The sequence below is a fragment of the Triticum aestivum genome, chromosome 2B, assembly GCF_018294505.1.
Source record: "Triticum aestivum cultivar Chinese Spring chromosome 2B, IWGSC CS RefSeq v2.1, whole genome shotgun sequence".
Classification (NCBI taxonomy): Eukaryota; Viridiplantae; Streptophyta; class Magnoliopsida; order Poales; family Poaceae; genus Triticum; species Triticum aestivum.
The window spans coordinates 798,785,256-798,806,543 of record NC_057798.1 but is presented as its reverse complement, the minus strand read 5'-3'; the positions used below and the strand labels follow the sequence as shown (position 1 = coordinate 798,806,543).

General features: G+C 44.4%; 1 protein-coding gene across 2 annotated transcripts; it reads left to right on the top strand.

Moving 5' to 3' along the window:
- Window positions 1-3,409: 3,409 nt before the first annotated feature.
- LOC123047514 (uncharacterized) lies at window positions 3,410-5,292 on the top strand. 2 transcript variants are annotated; one of them, XM_044471083.1, is made up of 2 exons: window positions 3,410-3,710; window positions 3,897-5,292. In XM_044471083.1, exon 2 carries the CDS (start codon window positions 4,058-4,060, stop codon window positions 5,171-5,173), a length of 1,116 nt encoding a protein of 371 aa, XP_044327018.1. In that variant the 5' UTR covers window positions 3,410-3,710; window positions 3,897-4,057; the 3' UTR covers window positions 5,174-5,292. The 2 variants fall into 2 exon arrangements, with proteins under 2 accessions (XP_044327018.1, XP_044327019.1); XM_044471084.1 differs by having other exon boundaries at window positions 3,481-3,762.
- The last annotated feature ends 15,996 nt before the right edge of the window (window positions 5,293-21,288 follow it).

Here is a 21,288-nt window from a genome sequence, read left to right as displayed (position 1 = left end):
AAATATCCGAATGATAATTTCTGCGGACCAACATAACAATGTTACTCACGGGAAGTAACAATGTTCCGAGAGATATAACAACCGAACATTGTTATGTTTGTCGGAACATTGTTACTTCCCCCGAATAAGATTGTTAGTGTCAGCCGCGAAAATAACAATGTTCTGAAGTCAGGAGTAACAATATTATTTTCTCGGAACATTGTTACTTCCCGTGAATAACATTGTTACGTTGATCCGCTAGGGAACATTGTTTTGTTTCTCAGAACATTGTTACTTCGGCGGAAAAACATTGTTCCTATGAATGAGGCTCTCTTTTGAGAGTTGTGTTCATAATATCACAATCTGGATAATATTTGGCCTTGAGAACACGGGAACACATTATCAATTAATCTCCAGGCATGTTTCGCAAATCTATGACGAATTTGTACGGGATTTGATACAGTGAGTCGAACCGGTCTACTTTACAGTATTGACCTGCCAGCTTTGAGCCATCCCCAAAAACCTTATCACCCTTCTCATCTCCTTCCTCCGGCTTTAGGGTTTAGGGTTAGGGTTTGGAGGGGCTGTTTCCCACGCCCCTCCACCTAAAATTTCTGAATGATAATTTCTGCAGACTAACGTAAGAATGTTATTCACGGGAAGTAACAATGTTCCGAGAAATATAATAACGGAACATTGTTATGTTTGTCGGAACATTGTTACTTCCCCCGAATAACATTATTAGTGCCAGCCGCGAAAATAACAATGTTCCGATGGTAGGAGTAACAATGTTATTTTCTCGGAACATTGTTACGTTTATCCGCTAGGGAACATTGTTTTGTTTCTCGGAACATTGTTACTTCGGCGGAATAACATTGTTAGCGCCGCCGCAAACATTGTTACTCCTGCCCTCGGAACATTATTACGTTCGCGGCTGACACTAACAATGTTAACAATGTTATTCACGGGAAGTAACAATGTTCCGAGAAAATAACATTGTTACTCCTGCCCTCGGAACATTGTTATTTTCGCGGCTGACACTAACAATGTTATTCGGGGGAAGTAACAATGTTCTGACAAACATAACAATGTTCCGTTGTTATATTTCTCGGAACATTGTTACTTCCCGTGAATAACATTGTTACGTTGGTCCGCAGAAATTATCTTTCAGAAATTTTAGGTGGAGGGGCATGGGAAACAGCCCCTCCAAGCCCCGATGCTCTGTCGGTGCACCACCGTTGCTCCGGCGCCGCGTCCCAATTCACCACCCCTGCTGCCCCTCCGACGCTCCTCCTCTGCCCCCACACTGGCGCCGTCCCATCACGTACCGCCAGGGGACCCGGCGGTAGGATGTGGGGGCCTACTGCCAGGACCCTTTGCGGTAGGTGAAAGGGTCAGATTCCGATTTTTTTAACACGGGGTCAGATCCTGAAATAGTACCAGAAAAGGGTCAAAACATGAAATTCGGCCGTTAGCTGCCGTTGTCTGCTCCCGGCCCCGCTCCCACGCACGGCGGCGCCGCCATCGAAAGACGTGCACTCCTCCTCGTGCTGTGGCACCTTCGGCCCAGCCATGTGCCTCGTCTATGCGGGTGGAGAGCTATGCGCGTCGGACGGGGTGAAGGACCCAATTGCAATCTTTATTTTCTTTATAGGGAGCTTTATGCTATTTTGCAGGGACCTTATTATAAATTCTACTACTGACTAGTGGGCTCCATATTTGACGTGAACGATTTATCATTGTTAAGGAAATCGGTAACTGGTAACTGCTCGATCGGCTTGGGAGTAACGATTAATCGGTGAATCAGCCTGTTAACTGTATTAATCGCATGACCATTAATAGATAGATTAAATAGGTACTTGCAACCATATATCTAGTTTTTTATGTATACCATGCATACGCTCATAATTTTAGCTATGTAATATACCAAAATATGCTACCGTTTGGTCGAAGCATAGCTATTGAGGAGAGAGAGGGGGATGGGAGGGGTTAGGGCCCAAAATGTTGGGCTTTGTCTGCCCAAAAGTTAATGGGCCAGCAACGATTAATCGACCTCACAATCGATTAATCGGTCTGACAGGCCAATTAATTGGCCTCACAAGTTAACGCGATGAATAAGTCATATTCGTTTCGGCCACCCTACGAGTAGCGATTAACTGGCCCGTTAACTGATTAATCAGATGAATTCTTGAACATGGCGATTTATACTGCGACTGTTCTTACACATATCATCCCATAAAAACGTTGTTGAAACATTTTACATTATCCTATAAAACGATTTTACAGCATGAAGTTCTACGAGATCTGATGTCAAAAAAGAAAGTTTTACAGGTATTGAAAAGGAAAATGTTTAAAATCATCCGGTTGATCAATCGCACTTGTAAGCCGTCTTGAACGATCGACACGCGTCCGGTGGGCTCCACGCGCCGCTTAAGTCGCTCCCTCCCTTATCCCACGATGTGAAGCGCACAGCCGCATGTTTTTCCCACTTTGACTTCCTCTCGTCTTCAACCTCTCTCTAGATCTCGTCGGGCATGACTTTTCTCCTCCACTCCGGTAGTTTCCTCCTCCACCTGCCCGGCCGAAATCTACACGTGCTCCTCCCGCGCATCCATCCCTCCTCTCCCTCGCGCAAATTCTGATGCTGCAGAGACACGCCGGACCACCGTAGCTGCAGAGACATGCCCTCGGGGCTGCAGTGGTGGCCGCCGGAGCTGCAGAAGAATATGGAGGCCGGCGGGGCTGCAATGGAGCGCCGTTCGGGGGTCGTTAATGCCACCAAGGCTGCAATGGAGCTCCGTCTGGTCTGTGAAGAACCAGTCGCTTCAATGCACCAGGGGCGCTGCCGGCCGGTGCTACAGAGCGTCGCCAGCGCCGGCAAGGGGGGCGTTTGGCACACTGTGTTGCAACTTCCACCCGTGTTGCGAGCCTGCAACCCACTCGCTGGTGCTGCATGTTGTATGGGGCGCGACGCCGTCGGGTAACAGGTCCTGCGATGAAGCCGCCGGCGCCGGTGATGCAATGAAGGCATTGTCACGGCCACCGGTGCTGCAATGAAGCCACCAGTGCTACAATGAAGCGCTCGTCGTCGCCGCCGGTGCTGCAATGAAGCCCTCGTCGCCGGCGGCCGGTGCTACAATGAAGCCCTCGTCGCCGGCTGCCGGTGCTACAATGAAGCCCTCGTCGCGAAGCCTCGTCGCCGGCCATGGGGTGGTTCTCCTACTCTGCAGCAGCGCTGGAGCGGCGGCGACAGAGAGGTCCGCTGCGAACATTTGCGTTTGCTGACTCAGGAGGAGAAAGCCGGGAGCATGCTGATGCGTTGACCCCATCTACGGCTACACAGGGATGAATCGGATGGCTACCGAGGAAATCAGTCGGTTGATTTTTAGCAGGAGGCTATTAAAAAAGAAGTTTTACGGGATTGCTGTAACCCACGCATTGGCGGAGCGATTAGCGAGCGCACGGGAAGGGAAGCGGCACCGCTACGTAGCCGCGTCCACGAATACTTTTCTCCTTCTAAAAAAACACCAGCCATATATTCCTGGTGCCGGGGCGGCCGCTCTCCGTCGCGCTAACTCCGCCGCCGCCGCAGTGCTGCCAGTCATCTTCCCTTCGAAGGACTGATTCTGGCGCGCCGGTGTGACGGAGAGGCGAGGCGGCGCAGGGCAGGGTGTGGATTGAATCTGGCGCCATCGTCCGTCCCCGATTCGCCCTCACCGCAGGCAGGGCAGGTACACAGATCCCTTTCCTTCCGTGATTGCTACTAGCTGCGAATTGATTTGGGTAGGTGATCACCACCGATCTCGTCTGATCTGGCCGTCGTCTCCGTCACGCCACCAGATTGCTAATCGTTTTCGGAATCCAACTCCTCCCCTCCCTCCAATTCCAATTCCGATTCTAACACTGAGATTTTGCAGGGCGGCAGGGCCATCATATAATAAATTCAAGGCTCGATCTTTCTGCCGAAACTCTTCAAGGACGCTTGATTGGTGAACACAGAGGCAGAGCTGCAGCAGGAGGAGGATTAGATAGATTACTCTGTTATTACTATTAGGTCTTCTGTCAAATCGCAGTGGGGATGTCTAGTAAGCGCCGGGGATATGCCGGCGACGGCGGTGAAAAGAGGTCGCGGCGGATCAAGCATCTGTACCTCGTGTTGGATGACTGGACCAAGGGGTACAGCATCCACAAGATCCAAGCCGACAGCTTCGACTCTGACTCTGACTCTGATGAGCAGCACAGCGGCGCTGCCCGGCACCTCCCGGAGCCTCCGACCCTGCGGTTAGAGTGCCCGGTTGGCACTGTACCCCATCCCGGCATGTCGTTCTCTGCCTTGGGCACCAAGATCTTCACCTTCATGAACCAGCGATGCAGCCTCATCTACGACACCAAGACGGCCGCAATGACGATTGGCGCCCATGCCCCTGCTGACATGGTCTGTGGCTTCGGCATCACCGTGGTCGTTGATGAGATGCTCTATGCATTATCTTACCACTTCGACAAGAAACAACACTCCTTTGGGGTCATGTCATGGGGGTCCACCGCGCCGGATGCGCTGCAACATCCAACCGAGGGCTGGTCCTGGAAGACTCTGCCGCCACCACCGCCAACGTTCCACCGCCGAGTCAACTCCTATGCACTACACCCGGATGGATGCACCATCTTTATGTCCACAGCTAACTTCATGACGGCACCTAGCAAAGGTTGCATGGGCACCTACTCATTCAACACCAAGGATTCTGTGTGGAGATGGCATGGGGAGTGGGCCTTGCCATTCAACGGCCAAGCACACTTTGACAGGGAGCTCAACGCTTGGGTTGGCCTTCATCTGGATGGCTACATCTCTGCTTGCCAAGTTGCCTCCCCCAGCTGCCACAGCACGACTCCATCGTTGCAGCTGGACTGCCAGACAACCAAGGAGAAGTTGTTCTGCAAGGACCGGAAGCCGCACATGGGAGCCTCTCTCACCTACATGGGCACGAGCAAGTTCTGCCTCGTCGAGTGCGTGAAACGGGAGGGAGTGGAGGAGGAACAGGATCTCGGAGACCATGATGGCTGTGTGCTCCATATCACCATATTTGGGCTCAAGTTCAATCACAAGGGAGAGCTGCGGATCACAGATCACCGCTCCACGCGCTCCTTCATAGTGTCTAGTCATAAAGATCACTTTATGCCTGTAGCATTTTGGATGTAGAAACCCGTTTGGCTTGTTCCAAAATCCCTGCTTGACTGTCACTGATTCATGTTGTGCTTTTTCCTCCTAGAAAAAGTGGAATCAATAAAATGTTCTGTTTGCTTGGAAGTTGTGCGCTATTTGATCCGTGTGTTCTATTTTTTATTATGCTAGGTATTGATGTGTGTCACTAGATCTGTTGCTGAAACATATACATTTAGGAAGATGGCCATGGTCCTATGGTTGAACAAAACTGAGATGTGGTACTCTTGCTCTTTCCAAAGCAAGCTAAATTTAAACATTGGACCTCAGGTCTCTAGATTTGCACCAATTAAGTTATTTGTTTTCAGTTAAAGAATGATTAGGTGTTTTTCGTTGAGTCATGTTGAGTGCTTTTTTCTCAGTTTTCTTCTTAGCACATGTCTCTATTACTGTGTTGATCTTTTTCATTCCCAAAGACTGCCTTAGCAGCAGAAATTACCATTTTTCCAGCCCTCAAGCTGCAGCTCACATGGTTTGTTCTAAGAGAGACAGTCAGCTCATATTGTTCTAAGAGAGACAATAGTGTCCATACTGTACTGCTATCTGCAATTGAGCTTGGCCTGAATCGGTGCCCTCCTTTCTGGTGGTGCTGCGGTGCTAGAAAATTAAGGAGTTGTTGAAGCCAAAATGACTATCTCATACTGAACCTTATTAATCATTGATCTACTAGTGCACCTAACAGTGAATAATATTGTACAGGTATGTGTGGCTGGGCCATCGGTCTTTTGGGCGCTCATGCGAGGAGCGGTTGAAGGATGTGCAAGGGAGGGAGGGTGGAAGCGCATGCAGAAAACACGACAACGGCAAAGTGCTGGAAGCTGCGCCTGCAAAGGAGCCTGATGCTGTTGCTAGAGTATATCAAAGGGCAAAAACAAGAGAGAAGAAGATGCAAGAAACGTGAGGTGCTTGTAGATGGCAGGCTGTATATGTAGGGGGGATCACAAGCAAACGAGTCCGTGGTCAGACTACTACTGACTATTCATATTGCAAAATTCGCCTATAGCATGTACAGTTTCAACTAGCAATATTCACAAGCGAATGAATATGAATATGAATCGTTTGGCTAAACACTATAAATCATGCCGTGAGCCGGAGATTCTATGCATTTGTTCCCTTTGGAGGTCGCCATGATCTTCTCAAGAGTTCCTGCGAGCGCAGATCAGTCCATGCAGTGTGGCCTCAAGGTTGAAGAGGTGCAGTAGGCTTGCCACGAGCCCAGGGAAGTCAAACTCTATGATGAGCACCATGAACCGCTCCACGAACCTGGACACGTGCTGGGAGTTGTTCCTGCACAGTGTCAGAACCCCCGTGACGTCGGGCTCGAAGACAGTGGGCTGTCCGGTTCACCGGTCGATGAAACCCCGGGTCTAGGCCAAGAGGGTGTTTAGGCAGTAGCTGTCGTAGTCCCAGTCATCCATGTAATCATGCACCCTGAGGATGAAGTTGAAGTTCAGTGGATCGCTATTGTCGGGTAACGGTCTTTTAAGGGTTTAGTCCTGTGAACCTTGTTGTACAGTGTGTAAGGTCTCTTGTTCTGTCTTAAGCTTTCGTGAGGCAGTGGCCGTAATGGCAGTAAGATGTTTTTTCTTCCAGCGTTTTTTGCATGATAGTACTCCACTGGTCAATGGAGGCATCCTGCAAGTGTAGGTACCCTCAGCATGTTGTTATAGTCGTAAGCTCCTCAAAGTATCAGTCATGTAATTAACCATATCGTCTATGAAACAATAGTGACAAAACCCCTAAGAAACTTGTTTGCCAAGACAACTTTAATTCTATCGATTATATATATTTTATACAAATTCGGAATGGTTGGATAGACTTTTTTTAATAAAATCCCTAAAAAAAGAAGTTTTACCTCTCATTTGTATTTTTGGATTTATCCTTTGATGTGTGGGTGCCATAATGGCAAAAATTACCGAGGAAAGGACGGTCCTGTTGTTTTTATTAAAAAAATTCTTATTCTAGAATTTTCTATTCACGAAGCCTAATCATAATTTAGACATCGCCATCAGGATATTTTGGAGACCATGAATTCATACCAGAAATGTATAAACTCTGTTTATGCAAGTATCACCAATGAATCCATGAAAACATTCAAGACTGTATTTTTTGTTCTTATTTTCTCTCATATATGGGATTGGATTTAAATCTTTAAGGTGTAATGTGTCAAAACTATCTAATGTCACTTATATTACAAACACGATTAGATTGTGCACAGTGGATGCATATTTTAAATGACGAACATTACAAATGTAACATGAGTTTGTTATTAATATTTAACAACGTTATCACATCATGTTGTCATAAGTTATTAAAACTATATTAGCTCCGAATGTGATATGATAAAAATGAGTTAAAAATAAGTATAAAAGTTTAGTATAAACATGTTCAAATTGTGGCTCCTCAACCTCAAAAACCATTTTTATAGTTCTCTGTCAAGACGGAGTTCTGGGCGTACAAAGCACTTGGTGGGCACGACCAGCCGCTGGTGCTCGCGCATGGCGCTCACGTCGCCAAAGCACCTCGCCGCCGCCGATTGGACGGCCCGGGATGATCGGCCAATCACTGGCGAGGAGGTGCAGTGGCGAGCAACGCAGCGTGTGCAAGCACCGACCGCGAGGTGGTCGCACCCTTCCACAAATTTCCCCCAAATTTCATGGTTGACCTCGTCCGGGAGTCCAAATTACTACACCAAATAACTCGACTCACCTGAATGACTGGGCCGGCAATGACTCCGTACGCGCCCTCCGGATCTTGGGCGGCCATCGGAAAGGAGGCGCAAGGAAGTCCAAGAACACGGCGGCATGTCGAAGTAGGAGCCTCCAAGAAGACGGCGACGGGGCAAAGCAGGCCCCTCCAAGAACATGGCCTGGCTGAGCAGAAGCCCTTGAAGAAACCAGCGGGTCGAAGAAGGCGGCCTCCAAGAAACCTGGCGGGGCGAAGAAGTGCCTGCCAAGAAACCGGCTGGTCGGAGATGGCGCCCTCCAAGAAACCGGGGTGGCGGAGATGGTGTCGGCCGTGGAGTCTGTGGAGCGGACCAAGAACCCTCCGGGCGGGGGGAGGGGGATTTCGTCAGTGAGCGCGTAGTGAGCAGGGAAATGGATGGCGGGCTGCGATAGGTACTCGCAGGCTGCGTGAGTGGCAAACTTGATGGAAGGCGAAGAGAAGGACTCGGTTTCCAAACGAAAGGGAGGATTTGAACGGTTTCGAGGCGGGGAATTTATATACACTTTCCTTTTGGTTCCGCCCAACCGCTAGGCTGGCTAGCCAACCTTGGCTTCCTGCTACTAATTACATCGCCAGTACATTTTGATACACAAAATGCCACAAATTGATTGCTTTGCAGTGCAAATTGACTCTGCATTAGTCAAGCGGAATGCCCGCCACATCGGCTCGAGGCACTTGGCCGACCCCAACATTTGCGGAAAACCCTCCGATGCATGCTGAAATTACTTCACACGGTCCCTAACGTTGGAGAAACAAACCCCCCATTTCTCCAACGCACAAAATCCCTAACCATGTTGTGGGATGCCACTTTGGCTCGCGGCACTTGGCCATCACCTGAACATTTGCGGGAAACCCTCCGTTCAAGGACTTCCTCGTCCAGCAAGTCCTCGATCGTACGAGGTTATGGGGGAGCAAGACGAGATTTGGTCGGCGCCCTTACCTCCATGGGGATGGGAACGACTGGCGGCAAGGTCGCAGAGGCGCACTGGGGTGGTGGGGTAGGGGCACGGTGAGTTAGGCAAGGTCAGGGATGGGCTTCGGCAAGGCAGCTAGCTTGGGTGCTCAGAGTGGGCATGCGCAGGAGAGAAAGACAGGAACATTTTTTTTATAACCGGGCACCGCCCGGACGCTTTAATGCTCTCACTCCTTGTGAATGTTTTTTGTTTGCTTGTCATTCCGGTGCCAATTTGTTTGTAATTCATTCATACACATAATAACTATTGTTCTTGGAACATCTCATCTTTCTTTCTAACGTCCAAACCTTCCCTGAAGTTCATCGGCATGGGCAACCTCTCCTCTCTTATTTCACCCTCTGAATGACAAGTTACATGCTATGAATGACAAGTACTACATGCTAGGTAGCGTTCACAAGCAAGCAAATCCATTTATTTCACAAGGAGACCAACAGGTCCTGGTTCATTCATCCATGCACCTCCAAATCAACAAAGAATCAACCTCTTGAGAATTCACAAATTTTATTATGTACATAATAGTATGTTTGTTTGGTTGTTTGTTCCACAACAATAAACAAAAGGGCACATGGAGGAATTCTCTTCTCTTCTAGAAAAGAAATAAGAACCTAGTTAACTACGCCGATGAATTCATCCATCAACCCTGATACTTGCAGACGCCGTCCTTCTCTGCTCTATTTTTCAGCAGCTGGACTAATGGAGATGATTGTGCTCATGAACAAAACCAAAGTTAATGTTGGCTACTGCTACCAGGAGATGATGATCAACACTAGAAACAGACCTAGAGATCTATGGCAGAACCACCACGATAAAGACGGGGAGCAGCAGCAGCCTTGCGTCGTCGGCTAGGTCAGGGCAGGAGTGCTCGCACGTGTTTCAGCTCCTGGTACAGGGGGCAGGCAGTGGCGGAGCTAGGGGGGACCAGCAGGGGCCCTGGCCCCCCCTAACATCCCTGATTTGTTATTAGTTTGGATATGAACAGTGCATAAATTTGAAAAAAATACATGCATAAGTGTAGTTTGGCCCCTGCAATTAATTTTTTTGTCATTTGGCCCCCCTAATCTTAATTTCCTGGCTCCGCCACTGGGGGCAGGGAGGGCACGTCGCGTGGAATCGGCGCCGGCAAGAACACGGCTGTGGTCGCCACCCACCAGCACCGGGAAGTGCTAAACCATCGCCGGCGGTGACCTCTCCTTCAAGGCGACCTGGGGAAAATGGATAAGGATTACACACTTAGAGAGGACAGTGCACAACACTTCTGCCCAAGTATCCTGATTAGTGCTAGAAAGACAAACAAAAAAATCACTTACACATGTAGGTCAACAATAAATAGGCTGCAGTACTTCACTAGGAAGTGGTCAGATAACACTATACAATTACTTGATTGATTAAGCTAAATGCTAAATACTGGAATACACACCATCCCTAGAAAATCTCCAAGCATTTTGTTAAGCTAAATGCTAAATACTGCAATACACACCATCCCTGCAAAATCTAGAAGCATTTTGTTCTACTTGACAGCCAATACCACAAAAAAGTTTAGTCTGGAATGTAAACTACACTACCAGATTGAGATGTTAATACAGCTCAATAACAGATATATAAATCGAAAGCTAAACTCCTGAGTGGCATGTAATGCTAGTAGAATGAAACATGAACTTCACAAAAAAGGCAACATTTCACACAGCACAAGAACATGCAAAATGGTTTATACAACCCTCGTAGACTAATGCAAAGATTGTCATCACGGCAAATGGCAAACAATGGAGACTTTTCAGTGCAATTTCAATTGAATATGGAACATGGCAAACACTGCAATAGCATTGACAAATAAATCAACAGATTAAATGCTGGATGACACACACTTTTATGTAGCTACTTGTATAAACATCAACAGATGAGTATTGACCACTGAGGCAACGTGAAAATGGAGTAGAAACATCCTGTACGATGCGTCAAGCATATCTTGGTGATATCAGCACTTTATATCTAGTTGAATCATATTTCAATAGTCTGTTGCCATCTGAAGCCTGACACCACATTTGAAGCCCCTGCCAACAACCCCAAGGTTATTTACAGTACTTCTAGCACTTATATTGTTGCCACTTGAGTTTTCCCTAATGACTAATGAACGACTAAATCAGTGTTCATGTCAAAAAAATGAATATTTCCAGTATTTACCCTAATAGGAAGAAAACACATTGATGAATGACCATCAATTTTATTGAGCCAATGGAAACTCCTAAAGAAATAGCAACAGGAAGATATGCATACAAGTGATTAAATGATCCAACTTAATCATTATAACATGATCATGGTAAATAAATTTTCTCATCTAACACTAACTATTGACTTTATTGCATAACTTATGTAAGTCATGATTGCTGAAAAGAGGAACTCTCATATATGTAGTAAAAGCTACCTTGCACAAGTACAATATTTAAATAGTCCCATGTGTGTTAAAACTGGCATCTCTATTCCAAGTGTAGATGTAATAAAGATCAAATTATACTCAGATAAATTTAGAGAGCAAATGGCTGACATATGGCACCAGATTAGGGTTTATGGCGAACCGCACCTCATGCACTTATGCACCTCACGTATTAGAAGTTTGCATATTAGGAAAGGAAAGAGGATAGTAAGCTACCATGTAAAAAAACACTAGATCAATTGTAGATTAAAAAACTGACAGCAGCCCATATTCATTTACATGAGACATGTCATATGATTGCATATCAGAAATGACATCAAGGAATGTAAACAGAGGCATTAGAGTTGACATCAAGGAACTAGTAATACACCGCTAAATTGGCTATTAAGCAAGTTCAGGTTTCTTAAGGATAAGAAATCTGCTCCTAAAATAACAATGCTATGTGCAGACTTGAAGAATCACATGACAGGTTATTTACTACTCCATAAGTATGATTGCGCCTAAGCAAAAATACCATTCTACTACCACAACCATCCATTCAACTGGAAGGATCCAAAAATACTAGTTAGCACACACATGCTAACATCACAAAGGCATGGGAGAATAAAGGAAACTGAGAGAGATACCTGTTGATGATAGCGTCGACGGTGATCTGGATTGAGTTAGCATCGGTGAGGAGGTGGATGATCTCCATGGTGTGCTTGATGATGCGCACGACCATGATCTTTTTGCTGTTGTTGCATCCGTGCACTCAATGATGGGGCGTGAATGCCTCCAAATAGAACAAAATCACCATCATTAACCCATTGCTTCAAGTACAAGCTAAGTACTTTGATTGATGCATGCTTGATCAACTTTGCTTTGACATTTTTCATTTATTCTTGATGATCAACTTTGCTTACACATTTTCCCTTTATTCTCAAGTAGTTATATTTATTTTCTCGATATGATTAGTAAACTGATTAAAAGAAATAAAGCATGAATGTGAACTGAGCATGAATGCCAACACAATTGGAGTGAACTTAGGTGGAAAAAACATTACAACCATGAGAGGATTGTGTCCAGTGAATATTAAGATCAAATATCAAGTAAATATAAGTAAGGAATATCCCTATGAACCATTGCCAACCAACTACAGCTACATAATTATCTATTGGTTCGCCCATCTAATTTGCTCCAGAACAGTTTTCCGTTTTCGCTCTCTCTAGCAAAGGGCATATGTGACTGAACAAACAGTTCTGCATATAATAATAAAAATGATATAGGATACTCCATCTGAACTACAAAGAACCTGTAGGTTTACTTGTAGATATATGTGCCTTGTAAGTAGAAAGAAGTGATAGATACCTGTAGATATAGAAGGTGGTCATGTGAGATGGATAAGTCATAAAACAGTCTTTCACAGGTTAGGAATTATATCTGTCTCCTGCAGTTTGTTCATGTGCAGGTAAGGCTATTAAGAATCCCCCAGCAGGGTGTAGGAAAAAAAATAAAAAAAAGGTATCCTCAATGTCTGTTTTTTAAAACTGTAAGGGCGGTATATACTTGGTAAAATATATTGCATCAGCCCTTGGTTGGTTCCTGAGTGCAAACTACTATGGAAAGCATCACAATATACAGAAGTAATTTCTTTTTTAAACGGAAAAATAATTCGGCATGGTGCACCAGTGAACACATATACTCAATAGGTATTCTATTTATATTTATTTAAATAGACATTGACTAAAAGCTGCAGATACCCTTTTTTCACTACCAACATAAGTTCTATGGAATCTAAAAATTTGAGCACCTATATATACAGTGAGCAACTAAAAGATTTATTATCTTTTAATATATGATAGGATTATGCATGATAAGAGATGGATTGACGGAAAAAAGTACGTGCATGCAATCAATGGAAATCTTCTCACTGTCCAATAGTTATGTACTCCATCCGTTTCTTTTTAGTTTGCATATAACATTTTATCAAGTCAAACTTTGTCAACTTTGACTAAGTTTATAGAAAAAAAATATCAAAATTCACAATATAAAATAAACATTTTTAGATGCATCATGAAATTAATTTTCATACCATATAGCTTTAGTATTGTAGATGTTGATATTTTTTTAATAAAGTTGGTCAAATTTTACAAAGTTTGACTTTAACCAAATCTTATAGGACAGGGATAACTGGCACATGTGTGCCCATTAGGAAAATTACCACACGACCATTAGAAGGCAACCCGCCTGCTCGATCGCTCTCCTTCGGTCGGTGGCCCGCTCGCTCGATCGAGCGTTGAGGCCAGTTGGCTCGATCGCTCCGCTTTGATCGAGTTGTGAATGCTTTCACCGATTTTTTTTCTCCTGATTTTTATTTTCAGATCGGTTTTCTTATTTTCCCGGTTTTATGCTGGTTAGTGTAGGTGGAAAAGAAAAAGAAATAAAGCACTGACAAGGAGCCTTGAACTCAGGTCTACTAAATAGTCACTACACCCAATAACCAACTCAACCATCCTACCTTGTTATCCACAATACGTAAACAACGGAACTTGAATTCTTCTTCTTTCTACCATGTACACAAAAAGGTTAATTTTAGCCTTGATAATTTTGGCATGAGCAGCATGATAACTATGACATGTGCATCATGATTACTTTAATATTAACACCTTGGTAACCAAAAAATTGACATGATAAAGCTGGTAAATATATCATGAGAAGGTCGGTAACTATGGCGTCAGAACCATGATAGGTATAACATGTGTAGCATGGTACGTTTGCACAAAGTTTAACCCGGGCGGCGGGAGGGGGGGGTATGTTTGAACAACTCCCCTTCCCGGGTGAAAGTTATCATGATGGTTTGAGCGTAGGTTATTAGGAGTATGATTTTGAGAGGAAGCATGGTGGCACACAAAAAGCGGGTGACAAAAACATGAAGTTTCGACATAGTAGGTCCCATATTTCACATATACTTATCAAGTTTTCGGTTCGTATATTACCATGTTATTTACACATAAGTGACCTTTGGGTAATTTTTTTCAACAACTTTGTTCCTTCCTAGATAAAAACTTACCGCGGTGTTTGTGCAAAATATCAAGTCTTCTGTTTGTGTATTACCATTCTATTTACACATAAGTTACCGGTGTTATTTTTTCCTCCAACTTTTTCTCCTAAGGTCAAAAGTTACCGTAGTGTTTTTACATAAGTTATCATGTCTTCGGTTCATATATTACCATGCTATTTGCACACAAGTTACCGAGGGTATGTTTTTCAACCACTTTTTCTTTTTTGGTCAATGTTACCGAGGTGTTTATACACATGTTATCAGATCTGCACTTTGTATATTATCATGATATTCACACACACGTTACCATGTGTATGTTTTTCAACAACTTTTCCCCTTCGTAAAAAATGTCACCGCGGTGTTTATACGTAAGTTATTATGTATGTGAATTTTATATTACACATAAAATACCGTGGTATGTTTTTGAACAAATTTCTTCCTTGATAATTGTTACCGCAGTGTTTTGTACGTCAGTTATCGGGTATGCATGACGTATATTACCATACCGTTTACACATAAGTTAGTGAGAGTATTTTTTTCAACAACTCTTTTTCCGTGTTAAAAAGTTACCATGATGTTTTGCATGTAAATTGTCAGTTATTCGGTGCTTATATTACCACATTATTTACACAAAAATTACTGAGGCCACGTTCTTTATAGCCATCCCCTGGGGATCAAATGTCGATGCCAGCTATGTGGAGAGTATTAGTGCGGCCAGTGTGGGGGTGGTTGTTAGGAACTCATCGGGTGAAGTTATTATTTCTTCGTGGGACTTTCTGGGTCAGTGTTGCAGCGTGAATGAAGCTGAGCTACGTGCTTGTCTGGCAGACCTTTATATAGATATTACTCTTCATCAGTCCATTATTTTGGAGACTAATTATGCTTTTGTCCGTTCTTCCCTTGCAAATGAGAATCTTGACAGGTCTTCGCTCGTTGATCTGAAGAAAGAAGCCTTTAGTATATTGAGGATGCTCAAGAATTTTAAAATTGCAAAAATTAATCGGCGGGCCAATAAGGTGGCTCACGAAATTGTGAAGTTTAGCTTTTATAAATAAATCTGATGGGATTCTTCTTAATAGTGTTCCGCCCTGTGTGACGAATTTTGTAATGAATGATTGTAATAACATAATTAATTAACTAATATAGGGGGGTTTTTTTAAAAAAATTATCGTGATGTTTGTACATACGTTATCAAGCCCGTGAAATGTAAATTATTATCCTATTTACACATAAGTTAACGGGGTTATGTGTCTTAAAAAAAATCCCCGGCCAAAATTACCATGGTGTTTGCGCGTAATTTATCAGGTCTGCGATCCGTATATTACCATGATATTTACACAGAATTTACGAGTGTATGTTTTCCCTGGGTCAAAGTCCCCGCGGTGTTTTACATAAATTATCATGTCTATAGTGCATATATTATCATGTTATTTACATAGAAATTAACGGGGTTATTTTTCAGCAATAGTATCATGGATCCGATTTACATGATGTTTGAATGAAAGTTATCAGATCTGTGGTGTATAAATTATATTTCTATTTACATAGAAATTACTAAGGATATATTTCTACATCAATTTTGATACGTCAAAGTTAGAATGATGTTTTATGCGCAACTCATTAGATATTAAAAAATACCCCCTCCCAAAATAACTGTCTCAAGCTCAGTATAACTTTGATGCTTATTTCGGGACGGACGGAGTAGTACAAATGATGCACCAGAGAAGTAAAAAACAAGAAAACACTGACTTTTCCTTTGTTTTTGAGCCAAATATTAACTCTTCCTAACTAAGCCTCTACCCACCAATGGGCCCAGCCCAGCTCCTTTCTCACTCTGAAGCCCACCAAGATGCTGTCTTCAACCTCCAACCAACTAACATGTATCTGAAAACTGAAAACACAAAAGAACTCCCAATTACCCATTATACTTGATGATTTATGCTACGAATCACATCGACTTCAACATGAATTTTATAGATCTCTTCATTACGAATCCATTTCAGTTGAGTACACAACTTATTGTTCAAAGATGAAGGAGATCGATGCAAGTGTCTTATCTTGACGTCGGCGCTAGCCAGAGCCTATGGCTGTGGGGACGAAGCTCGGGAAGTGGCAGCAGCGGCTGCTATGGCTGAGACGTGTGAAGGACGTGGCCGTGGATGCGCTGCAGGGGAGACAGGAATCACATGGAGATGATGATGGAGCTCCTGATCCGGCGGGTGTTGGCTGTGGAGGAGCTGCTCGTCGGAGCAGCGGGCAATGGTGGCGACTTGAGGAGGCGCTGGTGCTCGAGGGGGTGAAAGGAACGACCGGGCCGATCGAAGCTGGTGACGGCGTGCTCGTGGGGCCGTGGCTCGGCCCTGCATAGGAGTTTGAACGCTCATGGAGGGACGAGAGGTAGATCGATCGGTTGCCACCTTTTACAATCTGTCACACGGTTACCACATACATATTCCGAATCTTATATGCAAACTAAATAAAAATGGAGGGAGTATGTAAATAGCAGGAAAAAATGTGTGCGGGTTCATGCACACAGTGGAACAGATTATGAAGTAACCGATTATTAAACATTAGCTGTACCACCAGTTCCTGATTATCCACATATGCATTGGAGCTCACTACGTGTGGGGGTAGGAGGAGGGGAGGAGGGCGTCCTACAGCAGCAGTTTATATCCTCATCAGAGCAGCACCTGCACAAAACAGATCCTTCAACCTGTCTAGATCGGGGAGAGAAACAGAAAAGTTAAAAAGGCAGAACAAGAAAGTAGAACCTTCCATGGCGTCCTGTACTAGGAGCATCTCCTCTCTCTCCTACCACTAGTAGATAAAGGGGCTTTTGTCCCGGTTGGTAAGGTCCTTTAGTCCCGGTTTTTGAACCGGGACTAAAGGGTCGTTACTAATGCCTCTTTCCTTTAGTCCCAGTTCTTACACGAACCGGGACTAAAGATCGCGGCCACGTGGAGCTCCATCTTTAGTCCCGGTTGGTGTAACACCAACCGGGACTAAAAGAAATTTTATGATTTTTTTAATTTTTTTTTCTTTTCAAATTTCTGAATTATTTTAACCTCTAATCTCTAATCACCACCCCTCATCACTGCTCAATTTATCCTCTAATCTTTAATCACCCCTCATCATTTCAAATCATCTAACTTCGCGAACGGTCACCCATCCTCCCACTCCCCCAGCCTGAGCACGCTTAACTTCCGGGTTCTATTCTCCCTCGTTTCCAAGTCTGCACTTGTTGTTATCCTAACAATAGTAAGATGTCAATCCTATTAACCCTCAGGAATTTTGCTTGAGCATGAAGTGACACATTTCACTGTTTTGAGTTTGAAACTATTGTTTTAAAAAACAATAATTATTTAGTAACACTAATATATCTTGAATAATTAGTTTGACCATTATTTGACCATAGTTTGACCAGATTTGACCAAAATTTAAAATAACTGAAATAATTATTTAGTAAGACTAATACTCTAGAATAATTAGTTTGACCATTGTTTGACCACAGTTTGAAATTTTTTCGATTTTTTCCACTATAGATCTTAAAAGCCCCGTATCTTTTTTTCTGTTAGGTTTTTGAGGATTTTGAAAATGTTTAACGGGGTTCCCCCCATTAAATTCGGATGTAACTTTTCGAGTAGATGATTTTTCATATAAAAACTTTTTCATCCGAGTTAGTATGCAAAAGTTATGCCCATTTTTACAAAAAAAAATTATCGAGAGATTTTGCAAATAAAGTCGAAATTCATATTTGCAAATTTTCCCAACAACTAGACCACATATCACATGGGAAACTTATTTTCTTTTATTTTTTTGACATTTTCATCATTTTCTTTTATTTTTTTTAAACTGAAAAGGCGATCCAAGGGGGGGGGGTAGAGTTTGAAAATGGAACCTTTAGTACCGGTTCGTGCCATGAACCAGTACTAGTGCCTCAAACTCCATTAGTACCGGTTGGTGGCTCGAACCGGGACTAAAGGTCTAACCTTTAGTCCCGGTTGATGCCACGAACCGGTACTAATGGGCATCGCACCCTTTAGTCCCGGTTTGTGGCACCAACCGGGACTAAAAGGTCCAGATGAACCGGGACAAATGGCCCACGTGGCCCCTGGGCTCACGAACCGGGACTAATGCCCCCATTAGTCCCGGTTCTGGATTGAACCGGGACTAATGGGCTAACCCGGCCTGGACCAAAGCCCTCTTTTTTACTAGTGTATCATGGCCTTGAATCCTTGCCTTACACAATACGCGCATGCATCAAGAGGAGAAGAAGAGAAGTTGTAGAAGGAGACAGCGGGAGGAGGGATTCGTACCCTCTAGGGCTTCAGGCGCTGTGAGGGAGGCTCCATGCGTGATGTGGGAGAAGGAGCTCCGTCTCCATAGGGTAGTGGTGGAGCTGCGTCGTTCATGGCATCGAGAAAGGGGGAGGAAGAAGCCTTCCCATCCATGGCATCCCGGTGCTCGAGCGGCGATGGCGCGCTGGATCTACGAGGGAGACGAGATGATGTGAGGGAGAGAGGAAGGAATGTGACGAGGAGGAGTAGAGGGACTCACCTGAGTCACCGGAGAAACGCCGGAGCTACTCCGACTATGTGCTGGCCCAAACCCTAGCTACTCGGAAGAGTCGCGCTTGGCTGCTGGAGGACGCCCGCGCCGGATCTGACCAGATGGGAGAAAAGAGCGTTGAGAGGGGGGCACGGTGGTGTGCTGGGCGCCGCCGGAGGACGCTGGAATCGGGCACCGTAGGTGGTGGTGGTCAGGGGCGGAATTGGGCCTGGGGCAACTGGGGCTATATCCAGCAGGAATTTTGCAAGTGTGTACACTTATAAAGGCCCAGCCCCAGACGTGCACTTCCAGTGCCATGCCTCAGCCCACGACGAACGATCGCTCCAAAACGAACCACCCATCTCGCCTGATCGCTATCCCTAAAAAGATGTCGCCTGATCGCTGCTTTACATCGCCAGCACGCACGACGCTCTATCTCTTTCCATTCCATCGTTCCGCCAGAATCGCCAGATCGATCAGAAGAAAAAAAACCTTGCTCATGCTGGGCCGCCGATTCCTGTAGGTGGTGGTGGCGGCGGTTAATTAGTTATGAAATAAATCATTTTAATATGTTATGAAATAAAAACCTCGTTCCGTAGGTGGTGGTGGCCGCGGCGAGAAGTGGTGCGGGTGAGAGAGGAGCGATGGGTGGGTTTTTTTTTGAGAAATCTAGTCCCGCTTTATTAAGTCACAGAAATGTTCATGGGGAATTCCCAACCATAAATGACGGCCTACTTCTAAATCTTGCGGATTTGTTCACCAAGTCTTTACCAGGAGCAGCAGTTCAAAAATGCATTCATGGCATTGGTATGAGAGGACTACGAAATTGGGGGAGGGGGGATTTCCTAGAACTAAACTTATGAGCTTTCCAACGGATTTCTCGTGTAGTTTGAAGTAAGTTATTAAATATACTAACAATATATCAAAATTTTATAGTTCCTCTTATATTTTCCTATTAGTACAAGATTAAAGATTCTCAAGGCTACAAGATCAAGGACTATCAAGAAGACGCAAGACTTTTGATACTCGAGATATATGTAGATTCTCAAGACAATGAAGATTATGAACAGCGGTGTCCAAGGGGGAGTGTTAGGAATCAAATATTATTAGTATTAGGCTAATTAGGTGATTAGCAGATTCCTTAGAATATCCTAACTGGTCGTTAGAATCCTATCGTTGTCCAGACGCAGTACATAACAAACCGTCGTCATGTCTTTTCGAAACGACATGAATCAATTGTAACTGAGGTTGTAAGCACCTGTTTAGGTCATATATATATTTATATATACCTGAACACAACATCAATGGAAATCTCTCTTTCACTTCAATCTTTCTTTTCTTCTCAGTAACAAACCGCAGATCGTCAAGACACATCATCATATCATAGCTACTAGCTAGTCGCAAGTGTGCTACTAACCTCGTCCGGGAGGGGTGGGTCGGCGGCGGATGCGAGGAAGACGTATCAGACGGCCTTGTCGGCAGGGACGGAGCCAGAAATCGGTGATAGGGGGGGCAAGAACTATAAGCACCAAAATTTTGTAACCATACCCCCTCCGTCCGCGAATAAGTGTACGTCTAGCTTTTGTTCTAAGTCAAAGTTTTAAGATTTTGACCAACTTTATAGAAAATAGTACTAACATATATGACATCAAATTAATATATTATCAAAGTACATTTCAAAACGAATCTAGTGATACTACTTATTCACGGACAGAGGGAGTATGTAGGAAACTATATCATCAGTACATACTATGAATATTGTTCGTTTTCTCTTTTGATGCAAGTTATCAACACAAGCGTCAAGCAGAACTGGTCAATCAGATTACACCTAATTAATTTCCAATGTTTGTAGTTTCTACAAATTTGTCGCATTGGAAAATTAGCTTCGACAAACTAATGAGATATAAGTAAGAATTAGAGATGAATGTAAACTTACTCCAAGAGAGTTCCCCGCAAAAAGAAATTACTCCCGAGAGAGAGCGAGAGACGGAAGTAAAACTTACCCATCGTTGCCATGCCGTTCATCTTGGCCGTGAGAACGACCGGCCGGCCGTGCGCCTACGCAACCGCAACTATGGATTGCCAACCCTTTTAGATTTTGCGTCGGCTGCAAGGAGAACTGATGCAAAACCGCCCTGGACGTGTGGCGGCAGCATCGAACAGCAAGGTCAGAGGAAAAGAAACGTGCGTGACCTAGACCGATCGCTTTGTCTTCATAAATTGTGGGCCTACTATTGCTGGATCTCGGCTTGGTATGTGTGGGCTTGGGCTTTGGAGAGTAGAGAATCAGGCTTCATTTTTCACGTGATTAGGGAGTGATCAGCCCATCAGGGGGGGGGCGAAGCTAATCGTTCGGAGCAGCGTACACATGGCAGCC